The 21188-nt window shown below is 44.8% G+C and overlaps 1 protein-coding gene across 2 annotated transcripts in view; it reads left to right on the forward strand.

The window, feature by feature from the left end:
* The window catches only part of med13a (mediator complex subunit 13a), a 68869-nt gene extending 50718 nt beyond the window's left edge, over positions 1-18151 (forward strand). The window contains exons 11-30 of one of the 2 annotated variants that reach the window (XM_070916851.1): positions 1602-1632; positions 2134-2255; positions 2648-2738; positions 4145-4353; positions 4794-4990; positions 7061-7971; positions 8419-8586; positions 9109-9332; positions 9450-9639; positions 9929-10343; positions 10794-11025; positions 11437-11628; positions 12447-12670; positions 13301-13443; positions 13577-13735; positions 15105-15293; positions 15840-15982; positions 16172-16336; positions 17178-17278; positions 17502-18151. In XM_070916851.1, coding sequence (XP_070772952.1) covers positions 1602-1632; positions 2134-2255; positions 2648-2738; positions 4145-4353; positions 4794-4990; positions 7061-7971; positions 8419-8586; positions 9109-9332; positions 9450-9639; positions 9929-10343; positions 10794-11025; positions 11437-11628; positions 12447-12670; positions 13301-13443; positions 13577-13735; positions 15105-15293; positions 15840-15982; positions 16172-16336; positions 17178-17278; positions 17502-17634 — 4239 coding nt within the window. In that variant the 3' untranslated portion in view covers positions 17635-18151. Of the gene's footprint in view, positions 1-1601; positions 1633-2133; positions 2256-2647; positions 2739-4144; positions 4354-4793; positions 4991-7048; positions 7972-8418; positions 8587-9108; positions 9333-9449; positions 9640-9928; positions 10344-10793; positions 11026-11436; positions 11629-12446; positions 12671-13300; positions 13444-13576; positions 13736-15104; positions 15294-15802; positions 15983-16171; positions 16337-17177; positions 17279-17501 lie in introns of both variants that reach the window. The other variant, XM_070916852.1, reaches the window with a different exon arrangement.
* Positions 18152-21188: the final 3037 nt, after the last annotated feature.

Genomic DNA, 21188 nt, shown 5'->3' on the forward strand with positions numbered 1-21188 from the left:
TCTGCTTTGTGTGATGTGTGCATATCCACCGCATGCATGTGGGTGTTCCTCCCCCAATTTTACTCAAGATGATCAATACCATAGTGTTGGGGACTTTTTCCTTGAGCATCTTTTTCATTCTTTGTAGCTGCAACATACTTGGCCTCCTACCTGGCTGATGTGGAATATAAACCTGGAGCACAAAGAGAGTCTCCTCTTGATGGATGAATTTAGTATATCCAGTTTGTGATTCCAGTAATTATTCCTATTTTACCCATTTTTTTTGTGAGTGGGTTTGGAGCTCGACAAGCTGTCACAACATCTTAATTCATTGCTCATCACGCTATTAAACCACTTGCTGGTGGCTCACTGTAGAGTGCAGAGACCTAGTGTGAACCGCGCATGAGCATCTCCAGTGGTCAGACTATGAAATCTTCAAACTGGAGAGTTAATGACTCCACTGCAGGCGATGTGACGCATGTGCTGTAAAGGGCCATCATCTGATGACCATACCGTTGCACAGAAGTGGTATGCCTTTGTCCGTTGGATTATTAAGTAGAAGACGCATGCATTCGAAAAAGCCTCATAAATGAGGAAAGCTAGTGAGACGGATGAAAAACGCGATTGGATGCTTTCGTGCCGGCAGCCTTGGAGTCGAGCAAGCTTTTGCAATATGTAAAGACTTCACACATACACACCTTTCCCACCCAAGGCCCGTTATTGATAAGGGGTTAAGGCATCATTACCACCTATAGATTATGTCCTTGGTGCGGATGTTGTGCGCTGCTGTGGATTGGTCCTTTAAGAGAGACAGATTAAAGCCTGTGTTACTCTGAGAAAAGCCCTGGAGCGTAATGAAATCAATGGCTAGGACATAACATTCCTGCTCCCCAGCTAGAACTGCTCAGCACACAGTGTACACACAACCCGTCATAAGAGCGCACACACACACACACACACACACACACACACACACACACACACACACACAGAAGGCCAGCCCTCCCACATATTGCTGTCTGGGTGAGAGCCTAAGAGGCCATTCCTTGGATCATGATTTCACTCTGATCCACACTGGAAATCTCATTTGCCACAGCAGAGGCAAGCAATCCCTTCTCTCTGTTCTTCTATTTCTCTCCAATTTTCTCTTTTATTATTACTATTATTGTTGTTATTTATTTAACTATAATTTTTTGCCTTGATTGGAGAAAGGAACCCCTTTTGTAAGTACAATCTGGCTGCTCGATGACATGTGTTTTTTTTGTGTGTATTTATGTATTGTGTATTTGTGTGTATTTATTTGTACATATGCTGTTTTGTGATTTACCTCGACTCAGGGCCCAGTCCAATGTATTTGTATAGTTCTTAATCACAGTGATGGACTCAAAGGATTTCACACACCCACATGTCAACACAGTAATGAAACAGACTCTGCTCAGCCATGGGCCCTCATTAAGTACAAGAAAAAGCTTCATCGACATGGGATTGATGTCATATTATTATAAACAATTTGTCTGTCTGGACTGTACAGCCAAAGCATTGCCAAACATTCACAGGCTGCATGGGTATGTGATTTTTTTTGTCCCTCCTTCTAACCTCCCCATCTTTGTTTTTCCTCACAGGGTGAAGATGGAGGAGCAGGTCCATCAGATGGTAAGGAGCCTCTTTATTTCCTAACAACCCCCTTTGGCTTTTTCTATGACTTGGCTGCTGTCACACAAACACATATAGTCATACCGCCACCCTCAGATGTCCAAGACGGTGAGGCCAAAGGGTGCACGTTGTATCTTGGTGTTCATTCAGATCTGGGGAGTTAGCATTCCGAATGAAACTTGTCATTTACACTTTCAATTAAGTCTTTCCTGCGTGTCAATAGAAGCTACATTCATCCTTAATTATTTTTAATTCAAATCTCATAACGGATTTGTCATGCCATGAGCATTTCAATAATTTAATTTAGAAGAAAATCTGCTTCCTGAATTGACTGAATAGAGAGTAAATTGAAGCCAATCCGGGTAGTCACTTAGCATAATCAATTATAGCTCGAAGCAAGGTTTTTGGCTTTCATTGAGTTCTCAGGCACCCAAAATCTGCTTGTGGACATCAGAAATTTAAACCCCAGATATTTAGTATTAAGTATGTTTGTTTGTGCAGATGCTCAGCGGGCGGCTGCTCACAACCGCATGGCTTCCACCAGCCTCATCCATGAGACAGACCTGGTAGTGTCCATCAACGACCTGGACAACCTCTTCAACTCGGACGAGGATGATCTGGCGGTTAGTAGAGACCTTGGACCTTACACAGAGCACGGTCTGGCACAATGTGTGTGTGTGTGTGTGTGTGTGTGTGTGTGTGTGTGTGTGTGTGTGTGTGTGTGTGTGTGTGTGTGTGTGTGTGTGTGTGTGTGTGTGTGTGTTCCACTGACATTCATGTGCCAGAGCAACGTCTTCACTCTGCTCATCATCAGATGACAATTCTCACTACCCACTGCAGTTACTCTAAGATGGCATGTGTGATAGTGACTTGCAGGCCCCAGCGGTGTGAAAAATACAACAGGAATGATGTTAGAGCAGTATAATTAGCCGACACTTTGAAACACCAAAATGGTCAGGTGCTAAAATACTTTTTTTTTTTTCTCTCTCTCTCTCTTTTTTTATTTTTTTTACAGCCTGGTTCAAGGCGACCGGTGAATGGAACGGACGAGAAATTTGGCAGCAAGGAACCAAAGCCATCCACTTTGGACCCCGTTTCCTGCATCAGTATGTACCTCTACATTTGTCTATACTGATGTCTCTCTCTCTCTCTCCCCTGCCATGTCTCCTTAAACTACAAATTTACCTGAAGTGTTAATCGAGAATCAGATTCGTCATCCCTGAGCCCCGTGAAAATTAAGAGCGGTACACTGAGATTTAGCCAGAAGCCACTTCACTTTTAAACGTAGTATTCCCCCCTGCTCACAAATTCTGCTAAGTGAAATGGCATCATATCCTTTTAAACCACTAAATGTAATGAAGATGTATGCTACTCAAGCATCATTGATGCTCACCCTTGGCTTTGCCACCTAGTGGCGGAAAATATGGCTGTAATTCACTTCACAGTGCATCAGTGTTTAGCTCACAACTGAGAGCTCAGTCACCCTGTCGCTGCTGTTTTGTTGTCTCCTTTGTTACTACACGGTGAACACAGAGTCTTGCCTTAAAATTACAACCAATTTGTTGACTGGAACACAACTGCACCAGACTGTTTTCAGTAACTCATTTGTTTTTTTTTCCATTTAGTTATTTATTCTTAGGGTTGAGCTTAGGGACACTAATTTAGAGCAAATTGGTCTCAGATGATCAACCATTTTGCTTTAGTTTTGTGAACAGATACTGTACAGTCCTAGACTCTCATTTACCATGAATTGTGTTTGTTAGCCCCCTGGAAGCATCTTGCGCTTACAAAAATGGTTTGAGAGTTTGAGGCCTTGGATATTCCCCACACAGTGTCTGGCTATCTTTAAATAGAGATGTACATATCTTTACCAAGAAACCTGTCATTGTATTGTAGTCTCATAAGAATTAAAGCAATATAAAAAAGAAGGCGCTCCTGCCTTTACCTACCTTTCAACTTTGCATAAACAGCTCAGCTGGATCCTGTAAACATTCTCGCTAATATAAAAAGAAAAATATGCGAATGAACGTGCCAAAGGTAACTGTGGCAAACTATGTAAACATTTCATCAGGCGTGGGCGAGATGCCTGTTAGACTTAAAGCATGTCTATTAAATATTCATCTGTCTTGTATTTACATGGTAGCTGCCTAGAAAGACAGCTGCTTGTCATATTTGGCTGCAGAACAAGAAAACATACATCAGCAAGCATCTCGACAGAAGCAAACAACTCCTTACACACATCTGACATTGTTAAGTCATCCACCTGATTCACGGGATTGTTATCTTAAGACATGGTTTGTGTCTCAAAGTCCTGTTTGTAGGGCAATTGAGATATTGGAAACAAAACAATTAAGTTTATCTCATTATCAGCATGTTTGGCAGTGTAAGCTGTGTGATAAGGGCAACTGTGTTGGAATAGACTTTTAACATTCCTTGCGCACTTGCTCTCTCTCTTCAAATACATTATAAGTCTGTCCTATTCTGACAGCCCCTTGTTCTTCTCTCCCACCAGGTTCAGCAGACCTGCACCAGATGTTTCCCACGCCTCCCTCCCTAGAGCAGCACATCATGGGCTACTCGCCCATGAACATGTGCAGCAAGGAGTATGGCAGCATGGATCCCAACTCAGGCATGACCACGCTGGACGGCACCTTATCTCTCAGTCACTTCAAGATTGAGGTGGAGGAGAGCTTCTGCAGCCCCAAGCCATCTGAGATCAAGGTGGGTCCAGACTCAGTAAATCTGTTGTGTATGGCAGTTACAGTTGTTTGTACATCCATGTATACACTGCAAACAGGAACTGCTAATACAGACTATATAACTAACTAAAGGATAATGGAATTTTTCACTTTAGACTCTTGTGTCAGGTATAAGTAATTTACTTGGAGTTAGTGGGATGAAGCTGCCACAGATGTTGTGTTCAGGGGAATATAACGTAGCAAAGTTTTAGCCAGGAATCTTTTTGTCTTTAGTATGTATTGTTTGTTCATCCTGTTTTCAACATGGTATTCACATTTCTGAGATTGCTGTTCTGCGTGTTTCCCTGTGTCCTTAACCTGCCTAGGGGACACCAAGCAAATCTAGACTCTGTCTGCAAGGATCTGTAAGGACATAATTATTTTTCCACCTTACTATGTCTTATTTTCTATTCCACCTTGTAGGACTATTCATTTGTGTTCAAGCCAGAGCTGTGTCAGGCGTTCGTAGGCTGCTCCATGTTTGCTCCTCTAAAGACGTTACCCAGCCAGTGTCTCCCGCCTATCAAAATACCAGAAGATTGCATCTACCGGCCAAGCTGGACAATGGGCAGGGATGTGCTCAACCCTGTGCCTGTCATGACCTTCCTCAACAAGGACAGGTATGCCGCTGCAGTGCTTTTCACTGAGGTTTTTAATGAGTGGGTGTTTGTTATCTCGGGTGTTGCTGTTGTCGTAGTGAATGTAGTGAAAGGATTCACATAAATAAATGCTTAACAGTGGTGTTATTACTGGGCAGTGCTGACACTCCTACATGCCTTATTTCTATATAAGTCCTATCTAGCTTGTTTCAAAGAGTCCTTATGATTTGTCATGATGATCTGGGCAGAAGGTCACTGAGGCATTCTAATTTAGACTTGCTGAAGAAATGCCAAGGCTGTGCTGGCTGGTTTGCGTTTTGTGTGCACGGAAGCATATACTCATACTCTGCTCCCTTTCTGTCCACACACACCCTCTGGTCTCTCCCCGGACACCCCCTTAGCAGGCTGCTCAATTTCCCATGCATGGCTGCCTCAGGCGGAGCAGGGAAACGTGTATAAAATGCCTTCTTGGTTGAAGATGAGGATTATCACTGGAGTGGTGAGATGGGCCCCCACAGCGGCTCCACGCCACCTCACTGCTCATAGCGGCTGGGAGTCCCCAGTGTATCGGTCACTGTTCCTCTTAACTACACACGGCTAACACCTCTGCTGCTTTCCACACACACATGGGAATTTCTTATCTGAAAAATCCCAAAACAAACCGTGTTTTGTTCTATTGATTTTGTGCTATTTTGCAATCAGGCCAGTCGACCCTTATTACATTTGTATGGACTTGAATTTATTATACCTGTGTGCTATATTGATCTGCAAACATAAAATCTGGCAGGCTCGCCAAACTTGAGGGGTTCACTGATCTATATCTAATCTTGCTACTCTGAGCAGAACGTTTTTTTTTTGTTTTTTTTACCATGATGCACTTCTAATTCCAGCTTTTAACCATGTCAGTCTTACTTTGTGTGTTTGGCTGAATTGTATTGTAAGATGCACTATAGGCCAATCAATTTTGAACAAAGGACACAAACCTTGTAAGCTAATAAACTGGTCAGTATGGTTGTGATTGGAAAATGTTTTGGCTTGTAAGAAAGGGGACACGTGTTGTCAGCAGAGAGTTTGTCCTGCAGGTTCAGGCTGAGCTGGAAATGTTGACTTGTACATAAGAAGGACTTCATTCTTTTTCCAGTAGAGCTAATTGCAGCTGTGGGGCTATACTTTTTCCTGATTATTAAGATTATTTTCAGAACTTTTCTCTTTTATTAGAGTACACTGGTGCATGACAGGAAATGTAGAACAGAACAGCAACAAAGGTGGTCAAAACACTTTTAAAAAGTAGGGCTTTTTTATTTTTTTTGACTGTGCAGGGAGGGAGAGCTGTCGGCACATGACTAAGCTTGGCCAATGTCCAAAAAGTCATTGGTAAAGATCTTATAATGTTGTGTTTGTGCTACCTTTGCGTCAGCATCACATCTTGAGTGTGCCCCGGCTGCAGGGGAGAGAGTTGTGCTGGGACTTCATTCTAATGGGTCTGTGCCAGGAACTGTTCCCCACATACAGCTAGGGACATGATGTGCCCCCCCCCTCTCTGTGTCTCTCTCTCTCCCTGCTTGCCAGCCCCAAAATAAACATCACCTCAGAGGGACGCTCAGTGAAATGTTTATTGAATGTCTTTCTCTCTCCCTCTGCTTCTTTTTGCTACCCGTTTCTCATCCCCCCCCCCCCCCCCCTCCCCCCTCCTCGTTCTTGTTCTCTCATGTGTGCAGTCAAGCCCTCTCTGCATTCCTTTTGTAGTGAATGTTGTCGTGCCCTACTGCCTTATTACTCAAACTATCATCACAAATGCAGTGAGACAGTTGGCTAACAGTATATTGTTATTTGAAGCAATGTACTGAACATTGCTGTTTTGGTTTTAGAAAAGACCTGAGAAACACAAATGTGTTCTGTGTACGAGTGCAGGGCGTCTTCCTTATTTTCATGCAACAATTCCATGTAGTGATCATTTCTAATTGTCATTTTAAAACCCTAAAATGTGCTGCTTTGTTTCCACTGTCAGACATCCAGTATTGCCGCCTTTTATTTCTAGCTTTATCTAATTCAGGTCCTTTTGTATTTCTCTGTTCTCAGTAACATCCCCAGTGTGGGCAGTACCATGGACCAGGACTACAGCCAGACCTACACCCCTCAGACCCACACGCCCTTCATGTCGAACAGTGCTCCACCAAGTAACAGCGGCGCTGGCATCCTGCCTTCACCTGCCACCCCACGTTTCTCTGCCCCCACCCCACGTACGCCACGCACCCCGCGCACACCTCGAGGTCCCTCCAGTGTCCAGGGCTCGCTCAAGTACGAGAACTCCGACCTCTACTCGCCGGCGTCCACCCCTTCCACCTGCCGACCGCTGAACTCCGTAGAGCCGGCCACTGTACCCTCCATCCCCGAGGCCCACAGCCTCTATGTCACCCTCATCCTGTCTGAGTCAGTCATGAACCTCTTCAAGGACTGCAACTTTGACAGCTGCTGCATCTGCGTATGTAACATGAACATAAAAGGAGCTGATGTGGGCGTGTACCTGAGCGACCCCATCGGCGAGGCCCAGGAGCCCTGCAGCTGCGGCTTCAGCGCCGTGGTCAACCGGCGTTACGGCAACGGCTCAGGCCTCTTCCTGGAGGACGAGCTGGACATCATCGGCCGTGGCTCAGACGTCAGCCGAGAGGCAGAAAAGCGCTTTGAGGAGCTGCGGCTCTCCTCGCTGGAGAGAACTGGAGTTGGGAGGGGTGACCGTGTCCCGGATGAGCTGATTCTCCTCATGCAGGACCAGTGCACCAACCCCTTTTCACCCATTTCAACCCTGGAGCATGACGTAGTGACACGGGGGCCAAGCGGGGCCCCTGTGCCGCCCTGTGTGAGGGTGGAGGAGAGGGACTACCACAGTGACTGCTACATGGCCCTGGAGCACGGCAGGCAGTTCATGGACAACATGTCGGGTGGCAAGGTGGACGAGGCGCTGGTCAAGAGCACCTGCCTGCACCACTGGGCCAAACAAAACGGTGAGAAATATGGCAGCCTAGGTTTTCATAAATGCCAAAATTGGCTCAGTTGGACATCAAATTAAGTATTTTTTTCTTTGTAGTTTTTTAGCCCATTTTTATTTAACCAAATGGCAATTTTGTTTTACAAAAATTTATTTGAAACATTTTGTTTTCATGGTGCCTGAGATTATTTTGTCTTGAGATAGTCACTTATTCTTCAAACAAACTAAACCACATTTGTAACATCAGAAATCTTAAAAACTAATGCACATCTTTTATCCAAGTCTTAACTAAACTAGTTCTTTTTATGCTGTCATTTTTCTACATCTGTAATGTTTGTAAACAGGAGTAATATATAGTAGTATAGTATTTTAAAGTCAAACTTTCTACTTGCCACTAACTATGTAGCCAGAGTGTTGAGTTTCTCATGTTCTTAAGCTTCCCCTTTCCTCATCTATTCTCCAGCAGTGGACGTGAGTGCACTGTGCTCTCAGGACGTGCTGCGGGTGCTGATGTCCCTCCAGCCCGTACTCCAGGACGCAATCCAGAAGAAGAGGACGGTAAGGTCGTGGGGCGTTCAGGGTCCCCTCACCTGGCAGCAATTCCACAAGATGGCTGGACGGGGCTCTTACGGTAAATCTGGGGACAAACTGGGGAAGTTTATCCACTTGATACACAGTTTCTGACTGATGCTTTGCTACCATCCAGTTTAGTTGTGTTAAAATCAGTGTTTTCCACCACATATACAATTAAGGTTTCAGACTATTCTACCAAGAATACCATTCTTGGAAAAACTCCCTGCAAGTAAAGGCTTTCAAAATGATTACTGGTCAAGTCCATGACTGTGAGGGTGATGACAACATTTGGTGTTGGTGTGCGTGACATTTGGGATGTGTGTGTCTCGGGGTAGAAAAACTCTGGATGTTGTCAGATCAATAGGCAGTGTGGTCCCTCTGCTGTGGTCCAGATGTCAGCTCTGTTGGGAGGAGCTGTCAGCTCTGTTTGGTGACCCCACTTTCTGATGCACAGCGGAGGGCGGAAGGAGGGGAGAGGGCTGACACCTTACCAACATTCGCTCACTGGTCTTTCTTTCTTTGTGTTTCTTTCTACCTCCTTCCACACTTGGTTTCCCCCTCCTCCTCTTCACTCCCACAGGCACAGACGAGTCCCCAGAGCCCCTGCCCATCCCCACCTTCCTGGTGGGTTATGAGTATGACTTTGTGGTGCTGTCACCGTTTGGTCTGCCCTACTGGGAGAAACTGTTGCTGGATCCCTTTGGCTCCCAGCGGGACATTGGGTACCTGGTGGTTTGTCCTGACAACGAGGCCCTGCTCAGCGGCGCCAAGAGCTTCTTCCGAGACCTCACTGCTGTCTACGAGGTAGAGACTCTGACGAAGGGTGCAAGTGTTAGCGCTGTCCGAATGTAACACTGCTTTACTTCTCGCAGTTAATTATGCTGAAAGAACAATTATATACTTATTTCTGTTTCTCTACAGTCATGTCGACTTGGCCAGCACCGGCCCATTTCCAAAGGCTACCCTGATGGCATAGTCCTCGTCGGCGGCAGTGGAGCCAAGAACCTCGTGGATCAGCCAGTCAGCGACTGGTTTCTCAAGGCTGCCAGCAGCAACAGCGACGCCTTCACTAAGCTCAAACTCTATGCACAAGTGTGCCGCCACAACCTCGGTACGTGTCATTTACAGCCTGGTGGATAACTGCTGCATGTTTGACGTGGTCCCTGGTCTTTCTGTTGCTCAATGCTGGGCTCAGTCAGTTCTTTGTTGCTGAGTTTCCACCTCTAACACCACTTGGTTTAGTTATAAAAAGGCTAGCTAGAGAGCCATGACTGCTTAAAAGAGAACTTGAAATCAGTGTAGGAGGAGATCAAGTTGAAATGGAATAAAAGGAATGTCTTTTCATTTTCTCCAAGCGTGTTTGATGTTATTAATAAAAGTGCTGTGCTTTCACCCTTCAGCTCCATACCTCGCATCACAGCCATTGGACAGTTCCCTCCTCACACAGCCCAGTCCCCCGCCCTCGTCCAGCCAGTCATCATCCACACAACTGTCTAGCTCCGCCTCCAGCTCAGTGGGCCAGCAGGGCTCAGTGAACGCTGCAGGCTCCTCGGTTCCCAACAACAGCAGCAACAGTGGGTCCACAAATGGCTCTGCGTCATCCAACAGCCTGGTGACATCCTCAGGCCAGCCTGGCAGCGGGATGCCGTCTGCCAAGCCCAGCTCTTTTCCCCCCTTTGGGAGCATGGGCAGCCAAGGTCAGGGAGGTGGCCCCCAGAGTGGGCAGCTGGGACAGCAGGCTGGTACCCAGAATACTGGCACCTCAGGGGACAACTCCAGCAGCCAGGCCCAGGGGCCCGCAGAGCCTCCTGAAAGGTACTGCAGGACGCATATGCCTGCACACCAACAACTCAAAAAAAATGTGTTTGATCAGTTTTGTTCAGAAGACAGAAAGTCACAACAATCTATCTATTGTATTTTAGTGTTGTGAAAGCACTGAATTAACTGAATCGTTAATTCCTTCTGAGATAATGGTAGACACAATAATAATCTAATGATTCTGTAATAGAGTAACCTTTATCTTCTTCAGAGCAAGATATGTATCCTCGTCCTTGAATTCTAGCAAGGAGGTTGTGAGGCGACACGCATATTTTTGATCATTGCCATTTAAATGTTTGTGGAATGATAAATGTGTTTTTTTAAGACATTTTTCAGTAGTCTTGAGTGTGACTCGGCCATTCTGAAGCTGAGGACAAAAACAAAGGACTGAGCCGAGGACGAGATAGATTTATTAATACTGTGTGTGTGATCTTGTGCTTTCCACAGCACTTTGGAACGAGAGAAGGTGGGCGTGCCCACGGATGGGGAGTCCCACGCCATCACGTATCCACCCGCCATTGTTGTTTACATTGTGGACCCCTTTAGCTACGAGGAGGCCGACGGCGGCCCGGGGCCGGTGCCGGCCCATTCCAGTGTGTGGACGCTGGGTTTGCTACGCTGCTACCTTGAGATGCTTCAGTTCCTGCCCCCACACATCCGCAATTCTATCTCTGTACAGGTAAGTAAAGTTCTCAGGAGAGCCACGTTTTTTTATTTCTGACCATATTGTATTTCATATCACGAAGGTAACTGAGATTCGTCGCGTGGGCTTCTCAACTGATGATTAGAATCATTAACATTCAGGGTGCCGCCTTCATTCATACAGTGTTGTATTGGATTGCATTGCAGTGTACAGAGCCTTTTATATATTGGTCACTTAGTGTACGTTTATGCAAATTCTGAACGTATTTTAAGTTACACAACTGAAAATTAATTGTAAAAAGTTTTAAAAAAACGTTTGTATGCTCACTTGCTGCTGCTCTCTAAGTAGGAGATATTTCATATGTGGAAGCATTGTTGGACAGTGTGTAGAGGGAGTGTTAGGTTTTTAGGTTGCCTATGTCTAACAACTTGTGTCCTTTTACCTCAGATTGTCCCCTGCCAGTACTTGCTTCAGCCAGTGCGAGGCGAAGACCGTCATATCTACGCCCAGCACCTCAAGTCTCTAGCCTTCTCTGTCTTCGCTCAGTGCAGACGGCCACTGCCCACCTCCACCAATGTCAAGTCACTGACGGGCTTTGGCCCGGGCTTGGCCATTGACACCGCACTGAAGAGCCCGGAGGTAAATGCAACACATAGCCAAGTTGTAGCCGCTGCACTCTAATTGCTTTGACATAATCCATTTGTAAAGCAGAGAAAGGTGTTGTCCCAGCGTGCAGTTTGCCGTTCAGATCGTTAGCCGATCAGCAGCAGCACCCTGTCCGCTGTGTGTGTTAGCATTATCATGCTAGCGTTGTCCTCTGATCGATAGGCAAGCAAACAGGAGCTGACACCGTGGCCCAAGCACCAGCATTTCAGCTGCTTTCAGCTCTCCCGCAAGACATGAACCTGACCCGAATGTGACCCAGCCTTTTGCCCCGGCTGTGTTCAGTCTGCCACTGAAAAGAAAGAAAGCAACGAGATATAGAGTTCTTAGCGCTAACCATCCTCCTCCTGCTGGAACAGGACCAAGAGAACTTGTAACCCTCTGCTACTCGAGAGTTTTCTTTCCATTATTTGCTTGGCTAGCTCCCTGAGACCTCCATTATGGGATCTCAACTCCAGGTTTAGACAAAAGGGCGCTTTAGATCAGGACCTAAATCAGTTGACTTCCTTCCTTGTCAGTAGCTAATGCTACCTTTTCCCCTTAACACAAACCTTGAGCTGCATAGCTGGGAGAACTGGGATATGGATGGGACAGTGGGAGTGACGCAAGGGACATTTTTGCTTGTAAAGATACCAAGAATGTGAACTTCCTGTGGCTGTGAAAGTCCAGCAGCCAATCAGGAGGGCACACAATTTACATATCTGGAGCATGTTCAATTTTTATCCTTTTGGGTAGAAGGACTGAACATGTATCCTAAATTCTTTATCCTGTTATCTTCACTTTCCAATCTGCAGAGGCCGGAGTGTCTGCGTCTGTATACACCTCCGTTCATTCTAGCGCCGGTAAAAGACAAGCAGACGGAGCTCGGGGAGACATTTGGGGAGGCATCGCAGAAATACAACGTGCTGTTTGTCGGATACTGTCTGTCCCACGACCAACGCTGGCTCCTTGCCACGTGCACTGACCTGTATGGGGAACTCCTGGAGACCTGCATCATCAACATAGATGTACCCAACAGGTAGGACGACCACCATCTGCACGATATTAAAAGACACAAAGAGATATGAGTTGTCTTGCCTTAACAGGTGTGAATATAAGAAAAACAGTTTAGAGCTGTCACGCAATGTTTTGTTTAGTGCAGTTATTGAGAAAGTAATTTGAACAATCTGGTCCGTCGCATTTGTCTGAACTCTATTGCACTCACATCACTGTTGAATGTGTTCGACTCGCCATCTTCCTCCACATTCTCGACTGGTTCATTTATTCTGTGTGAATATTCAGTCACAGCTGCAGCAAATGCCTGTGACTTTACAAAAGGTGCGTGACAGCTATCACCAACACTCAGAATGTGTCTGCTAGATATAAAAACTGTGATCTTTGCATCAATTATGTCACACTAGCTGTCTAATGACACTTTCCGTTGAAGTATGAATTAGGCTTGAGAGGGAAAACGCACAGCTGGCAGCCAAGCATGGTCTGCTCAGGCCCACACATTCCTGAGAAGAGGCTCACCTTCACCTGCATGAAGAGCTAATACAATTGTAAACCAGCTCTACTGAATAAGAGCTAAGCACACTGTATGCACACTTGACTCCTTTTTAATATTTGTTCTTAATACTTGACACGTGTTTCAACGCATGTTCCGCAGGGCACGGAGGAAAAAGGGTTCTGTTCGGCGGCTCGGCCTGCAGAAGCTGTGGGATTGGTGCTTGGGACTGGTGCAGATGACGTCAGTCCCCTGGAGGGTGGTGATTGGCCGACTGGGCAGGATAGGACACGGAGAGTTAAAAGGTAAGGAGGACTGTCATGCTAACATGCTTTTTCATGAGCAAAGAAATGGAGCATTCAAGACATTCAAGTATTTTTCATTCCGGTGTGTCACTTGTTCATTCATCCCTGCTGCTCTCCTCTCTTGATGTTCCAGACTGGAGTATTCTGCTGAGCAGGAGAAACCTCCAGTCACTGAGTCGCCGTCTGAAGGAAATGTGTCGAATGTGTGGCATCTCCGCCTCAGATACTCCCAGCATCCTCAGCGTGTGCTTGGTTGCCATGGAGCCCCAGGGATCCTTTATCATCATGCCAGGTACAGTGTGTGACAAAGATTATAAATACACTTAGTATCTGTTTTAACGTACACTTCTCATCTGAGTCGCATTACTCTACCAAGAAAGGCGGCGCTGAGGTGTGTTGTCTGTGTGTGTGTGTGTGTGTGTGTGTGTGTGTGTGTGTGTGTGTGTGTGTGTGTGTGTGTGTGTGTGTGTGTGTGTGTGTGTGTGTGTGTGTGTGTGTGTGTGTGTGTGTGTGTGTGTGTGTGAGCGTGATGGATGGCAGCGGCATATCAGAATGCGTGTCCCCTCCTTGTCCAGAGCAGATTGATGGCAGGGAAGATCATGTACCTTTCGCTCATAAAGCACTACCTCTCAGATTCCCATTGATCTCAAAGCAGTGTGATGGAGAGTCAGATCAATGGGTTTATTTTGGGAAACGAGTGGGGGGATTGTCAGTGCATCATACCAGGATTGTGTTGAGCGATGCTGGGCTGACGACAGCTCCTTCCTAAAAAGCTCTTCAAGCTGAAAGAGATTAGCAAGGCTGCGGTAGCCTCAGATGACTATGACTACGGGGGGGCGGTTTACATCGCTGTAACATAGAACTTAAACTTAAGAGAGTTGTTGACATGTGGAAACCACCATTGTGAGTTTAGCTTATGCAATCAATACAATCAATATTTTAAAATTAAGACAGTAAGACAAATATTTCTCCTAGACTCTTATTTTAATCAGAATTGTAAAGCTGCTACTTGGTGCTCAGTTAAAGATCTTACTTGTATTTTTATATATATATTATCAGTGAAAGGACTTGACATAAAAATAAGCTCCAGTACAGCTCCATCTCAAAGCGGCGACCTGTCCACGGTGTACCCTGCCTCTCGCCCAATGTCAGCTGAGATTGGCTCCAGCCCCCCGCGACCCTGCTGAGGATAATGCAGGTTACAGAAAATGGATGGATGGATGGATGGACAGCTCCATCTCCACTCGGGCCTTGTGGAGGCATTAAAATAAAGTCTCTCCTCGGGCCTCCATGCCTCTGTATGCTTAACATTCACTTCTGATACACACTACAGCAGATGTCATTATATCGCTAGTAGAGGGAAACTAAATAAACAAAACAAGGCTATAGAACGAATGGTTACAATGGATTCTGTATAAACTGATCGAGGGTTACTTTTCAGTGATTTGTTTGTCAGTTTCAGTTTACTGTTTGATGCTTGTCACAGTCCTTTGTGAGTTATATGATGTCCTTGGTTCAAACATTGAGAATTTGCTCGGTCAGAGACCAGTTAGGTTTTCCCCCATACCGGATGAAAGGATTGTGACAAGGACCCACATTTTGTTTCATTCTTCTTAGCTTATTGACCCGTTTCTCTTTCCTCCCTCTGTGTGTCCCATCAGACTCTGTGTCGACAGGCTCCGTGTTTGGCCGCAGCACCACCTTGAACATGCAGACGTCCCAGCTGAGCACCCCACAGGACACCTCCTGCACCCACATCCTGGTCTTCCCCACCTCCGCCTTCGTCCAGGTGGCCAGCTCCAATTACACCAACATCGACCCCAACATCGACATTCTCAACGCCACCACTGGTCAGCAGTGCTCCTTCATTTATCTTGCAGTCATTCCCTGGGATCCTCTTGCGGTTTTTCAATTCAGTGTGGCTCATCCTATTTGACCTCAAACGAAGTCACAGATGTTTAAGGGAAATGCAGCAATTACTGCATTTCCCCTTGAATCTGTACTGTTTGTTTCCAAATCCTTCCTGTTTACTTTTCCAGGCTATCAAGAGTCTGTTTTGTAGTTTGTGTGCTTACATGCATCTACAGCCCCCTCAAGCGTCTTCAGCTTATTTCCTTTGTACAAATGTATTATGAAGCACGCTTACTTACTATCCATACTCAATAAATAGTCAAATTAACCACAATTGAAGGTAAAGGCAATGTCTGAATTATATTTTCTGAAATGTATTCCGTCCAAGTTATTGCCACAAAAAGATCTGTATTCTTGGCTTATGACAGACAAATTAAAGGGAGAAGAAATGTCTTCTTCAGAGACCCAGGGAGCTAATCAGTTAAAATAAATCTTACCACTTCATCAGTTGCAGACCTGTTCAATTATTCTCCTGTTCCCCTCAGATGGGTCCGATGCTATCGGGATCTTTGACCTGCTGGACCAGGAGAACGAGTTGGTTGACCCAGACATCATCAACATCTCGCCCAACACCTCACCAGTACACTCCCCTGGCTCTCATTACCACCACGGAGGTGATGGCAGTAAGGTGAGATCGCATGCACATGTCAAGGCGTGTACCATATGATGGTGGTGATGTGGTGATGTCACACGTCGCGTCTCCCATTGCTCTGTACGTTGTTAAATGTGTCAGAAAAGTCTGTCAAAAGACATACAGTACAACATGTGATATGACACAAACAAACAAAGCTAACCTTGAGTTGCTACCGTGTTGCAGGGCCAGAGTACGGACCGTATGGAGTCTCATGAAGAGGTTCCTAACCTCCTGCAGCAGCCTTTGGCCCTCGGCTACTTTGTCTCCACGGCTAAAGCCGGCCCACTACCTGACTGGTTCTGGTCTGCCTGTCCGCAGGCTCAGAACCAGTGTCCACTCTTCCTCAAGGTACCAGACTCTGCCCCTCTTGCATGCTCATGTAATGGCCTTCTTTTAAGTGCTGCCTACTACTTTTCGTGGTTGAACATGACAACTTAGTGGAACAGTTAAGGTAGGTCATGGCGCATTAGGTGTACAACTAAATCAGACTGTGGGGATATTACTTACTTTACCTTAAAGGAATGCTTTGACGTTTTGTGAAATGTGCTTTCTTGCCGAGAGTTATGTGAGATGATACCACCCTCATGTCTGTCCATTAAATATGAAGATGAAGCCCACATGTGATTAGATTAGCTTAGTTTAGCATGAAGACTGGAAACAGGGGAAAACGGCTAGCCTTGCGCTGTCATAAGTGTGCCCAGTAGCACCTCTAAAAGCTCACAAATTAACATGTGATGTCTCATTTGTTTCATTTGTGTAAAAATAGCGGTGTAAAAAAAGTCATGTGGTTTTGTGGGGAATTGCGTGCTGGACTATTTCTTGGCCTTGCCTGGAAAACTTACTGTGACGACAAGACCCCAGAAGGCCACTGCTCACGGCTAACAAATAGTCCAGCGCGTAACTCCCCATAAAAACCACAACTGTCCTTTTTAAAAATGCCCTTACAATGCCATTTTCATTTTTGTCAATTTTGTTGCTTATGTGACACTACCTATCGAGTGTTTTTCCTGTACATACAAGAAAAGTACATCGTTTTGATATCCCTTGCTTCTGGGATTAGCTACAGACTCTACGGCTGCCGTCTCTTCTCCGTGCAAAGAGCTATAATTATTTAGATGATATATAATAAAAAGTTAATAACTTCATTATGCCACTGATACCACCTCTTTCCCTGTGCTCCCTTTCTCAGGCCTCTTTGCACCTCCATGTGTCTTCAGTGCAATCAGATGAACTACTGCACAGCAAACACTCCCACCCCCTCGACTCCAATCAGACCTCAGATGTACTCAGGTAAACAACACCAGAACACACTCCGCCACAAGTCAAGCGCACAAAATTCTATTACCACCCTGCTGAACTTCATTGTTTCATGGAGGGGATTTTGTATTGTATATTTTGTAATAGTTCTTTTTAGATAAAATGAAGACAATGTACAGGAGTTAAACATTATACAAAAGAGTGGGTTAATTATACAAAAGAGTAACTGCATCTCTTTTGTATGCCTGACTGACAGATTTGTGCTGGAGCAGTACAACGCCCTCTCCTGGCTGACGTGTGACCCAGCTACACAGGACCGACGATCATGTCTACCCATTCACTTTGTGGTGCTCAACCAGATGTACAACTTCATCATGAACATGTTGTAACCAACACTTAAGGGGGGGGGGGGGGAAACATTTCAGAGAAGAGGAAAGTGACAACTCCAAAGGAGGTTTCACCAAGACTGAAGAAAACTGCAGGAGCCAGACAAGATTACGGTGCTGGATCCTGCACCAAACTGGGATCAGACGGCTGTTCTAAGCTGAGATGGTCCTGTCCCCTGTAGCTGTTACTGGTTGAGACAGTCCTGTCCCTGTGATTCAGAGACATGCACATAGGCCCTGGTGTAAACAGGGCCATAGAGACAAGGGAATAAAGAAGAGGGGGAAACCAGAAGTTGAATCGCAATTAATGAACGTGAGAGAATGACAGATTGGCTGTCATGGTATGTAGCATGGCAGCACAGTCACTGGCCAGTCTGTATTGGAGAGACAAGTCTGTCTGTCAAGTTATTGGAAGAAAAGGGACATATTTGATCAAGGAAAAAAACTCAAGAATGGATCTTTGGTTTTAAGACCTGAAATTCCTTTTTATTCCTTTGGATGAAATAGTATCCAAATGAAATGCCTGCATCTATCTTATTTATTGTAAGTTTTTAAATGTATAATTTGTCTTATTTCTTAACCTCTTTTATATATAAAAAATGGAGAAGGTTTATATCACCTTCCTGCTTTAAAGCAATTGGTCTAAGATATATGTAATCGTCTTAATTAAAAAAACAACCAGGAAAAAAAATCCCATAAAAATTCAATAAAGTCCCAGTAGGCTGATTTTAGAGTATTATTTTTTGTAATGGAGACAGAATATTTGTATTGTCACAATGTACAGAAGAATTAGAGTGGAGAATTATGTTCCATGCCTTTGAGCATGGTGGACTTACAGCAAAGCTGTAGCTACAGAGGACTTGTACAGCAATGAACTTCACTGTGTTCAAATAAAGAGGTACATTGTTGTATATAGTATTTTATACCACACATTTAGACACAAAACCAAACGGCAATATATATAAATAATTATATATGAATGCCATGCCAGCAGTTGGTGGTGTGGCTTCTGTTTTAGGAATAAAGTGCGTCAACTTATTTTCCTGTGCTTGTGTTTATTGCTTTGGGGAGGGGGACTGTGATGTGCAATTGGACACGGACACCAATAGTGGAGTGGAAGGAGAACGATTGGCATCTCTTGGAGGTATCTGACCACAGGTTTGGTTTTTGTTTTTGTTTTTTTACAGGAAAAAGAAAAACGAGAGCGGTTGTCTTAATGGCAGACATGCGGTGTCCTTTTCAGCACATCCCTTGAGTTTGCTATTCCTCTCCTTACTCTGATTGGCTGAGCTCTGGGCTCTTCTGGCAACACTGATTGGTTACGGACACATTTAGACCAATCCCATTTTACTTCACTGTGAAAGTAAATGTGTGGTGTAAATGAACTTTAACCAGCTACAGATGGCTGCCCATTGGATATGTAGTGTTTGTGCACAAAGGAAGATCTACTGTCTGGATTTCTAAACTGTACTCCAACCAATAAAAATTGGTTATTGCTCCTTACCTTGCATATTTGCCAATATTTGTTGGCTTGGAAAATTTGACCATCATGTATTTGGACTTCTTTTGAGTGTAGTTAAATACATTCAATATTTAATAAAACCCTGAACATTTATTTTCAGTCCAGTGCCATGTTTTCATTTTGGGAAATCATGGTTGTTCGCAGTGACCATCTGCTTACACTGTACAGTAGGTCTGCAAGCAGGGACAGGCAGAAAATAGCGCTGCATAATAATTTGAGTCCGATATCTTGCTTGTAAATTTCTGAATTGCCCCGGGGTCATGTAGCAGCAGCTGGCCATTCATTCTTAAGAGAATGCACTGCCTTTTTCCTTGCTGTCAGCAGCCTCTGAATACGCAGAGGTCCTGCTCCGTTTGCCTTTATCCCTCAGCTGTCAGTGTGCCCTTGAAGATGTAGTGGAATTTACAATGACTGGGAAGGTAAAAGTCTACAGCATTTAAGATAGAAATATGTATTGTTTCAAATCAACAGACACTGGTGTTTGTTTGCTCTTATAACTGTAAAACCAAGTTTGCCATGCCACATTAAATCTTAATATGTTCATTTCTGCATCTTAACCAGATGTAGATAATGGGCCTGTCTGGCACAAGGGCTTGGAGAATAGACTGGGCGCTAGTGGCTATCTTCATTGTCTATTTTCCATTCACTATGAACGGTGCAGAAGGGATACTCGAGTATACCTTGGATCAGGTGAATTTCCCCACATGGAGTCATTGTGCCACTATTTTGTCCGTTACTTTTATCCAAGGAGCCGAACAACTTTAAAAAAAAAAAAAAAGAAAAAAAAAGAAAATGACGCTGGAGGCACTGCTTTGTTCTGCAAATGAAAATAAGTTTCCATAATACTTCTACAATGTGTCAACATCAGCCCAGCCCGTGTTTATCACACCGCTGCCTGCAGACGGTCAAGGCAGGACCGGAGTATCGTCCTGCCTCCGGTGAGTGTCAGTGCCACAGTCAGTCAGCGCTGCTCCACGCTGCTGACGAGACCACTTCCCTCACTGTCACACTGACATAGTAATCACTGTAAGTAAAGATATGGTCCAAGTGGATATGCGGAAACCATAATAGACAGGGCGCTAAGAAATACAAAGACATTTCCATAGACCTACCGGCAGCAGCCAGGACAAGCTTCATTCTCTGTCATTGGCTTAGGATTCCCCAATAACGTTAGAGGCTGACGGTACCCAACCGAGTCCGAGGTCTGAAGGCCTCGGTGGTGAAATTTCTCTCATAAAAGACTAAGTATCATCCTAATAAGTGAGGTAAGATTGTCCTTGTCGAATCATTGCATTTGCATTACATGTCTACACGGCAGAGACGGACTGGGCAGCAAATGCGAGTATTGTCGTCTGGCAAGTTAGCCTAGCCTAGCTGTTAGCTGGCTAGTAGAATGCTAAGAGCTTCAAAAGCAATGGGGATAGTGAACGAGTGTTAGCTAACTTACTGCCAGTTAGCTATTAGCGATAATAAGCGGTCTAGTTAGACTAAACTGTATCTTACGATATTGCTTGTGCTTTAAAAATACGTATTAAACATTTGTGAGTGCTACATGTATCGACATAATGCTGTGACTTGGGGTAAGCAAATTCCATGTCAGTTAGCTAAAGTAAACGATATGTAATATTCCAAGTATTAGCTAGCATCAGCACCATTAGCATTAGCGTCAGTTATCCGCGATAGCCAGCTTTTACTTTGTTTTGTTGCTTACGTTTTCACGATAATAATAAAGGTAAGTTAACATTATTTTGTAGCAACTTACTAGCCAAACCTCTAGAGAAATGAACTAACAAACACATTACTAATGAGCCAAAGATTTAGTAAAGCGGTAAATGAATGCATTGCGGCTTTTTGACTACAGTTAACTTTGTATAGTTTTGTAGAGTTTCTGTATTGTTTGCTAAACCCTTAAATCAGTGCATCTGCTCATGCCCCACAAGATGCCCAGACTAGAAGACTGTCCACTTTATTTGCTCCAGATGGAATCCGATTCTGCCCTTTCTAAGTTGTGTGTTTTGCCTGTTCCCTCAAGGTT

This window comes from Enoplosus armatus, chromosome 13 (genome assembly GCF_043641665.1).
Source record: "Enoplosus armatus isolate fEnoArm2 chromosome 13, fEnoArm2.hap1, whole genome shotgun sequence".
NCBI classification, from domain to species: Eukaryota; Metazoa; Chordata; class Actinopteri; order Centrarchiformes; family Enoplosidae; genus Enoplosus; species Enoplosus armatus.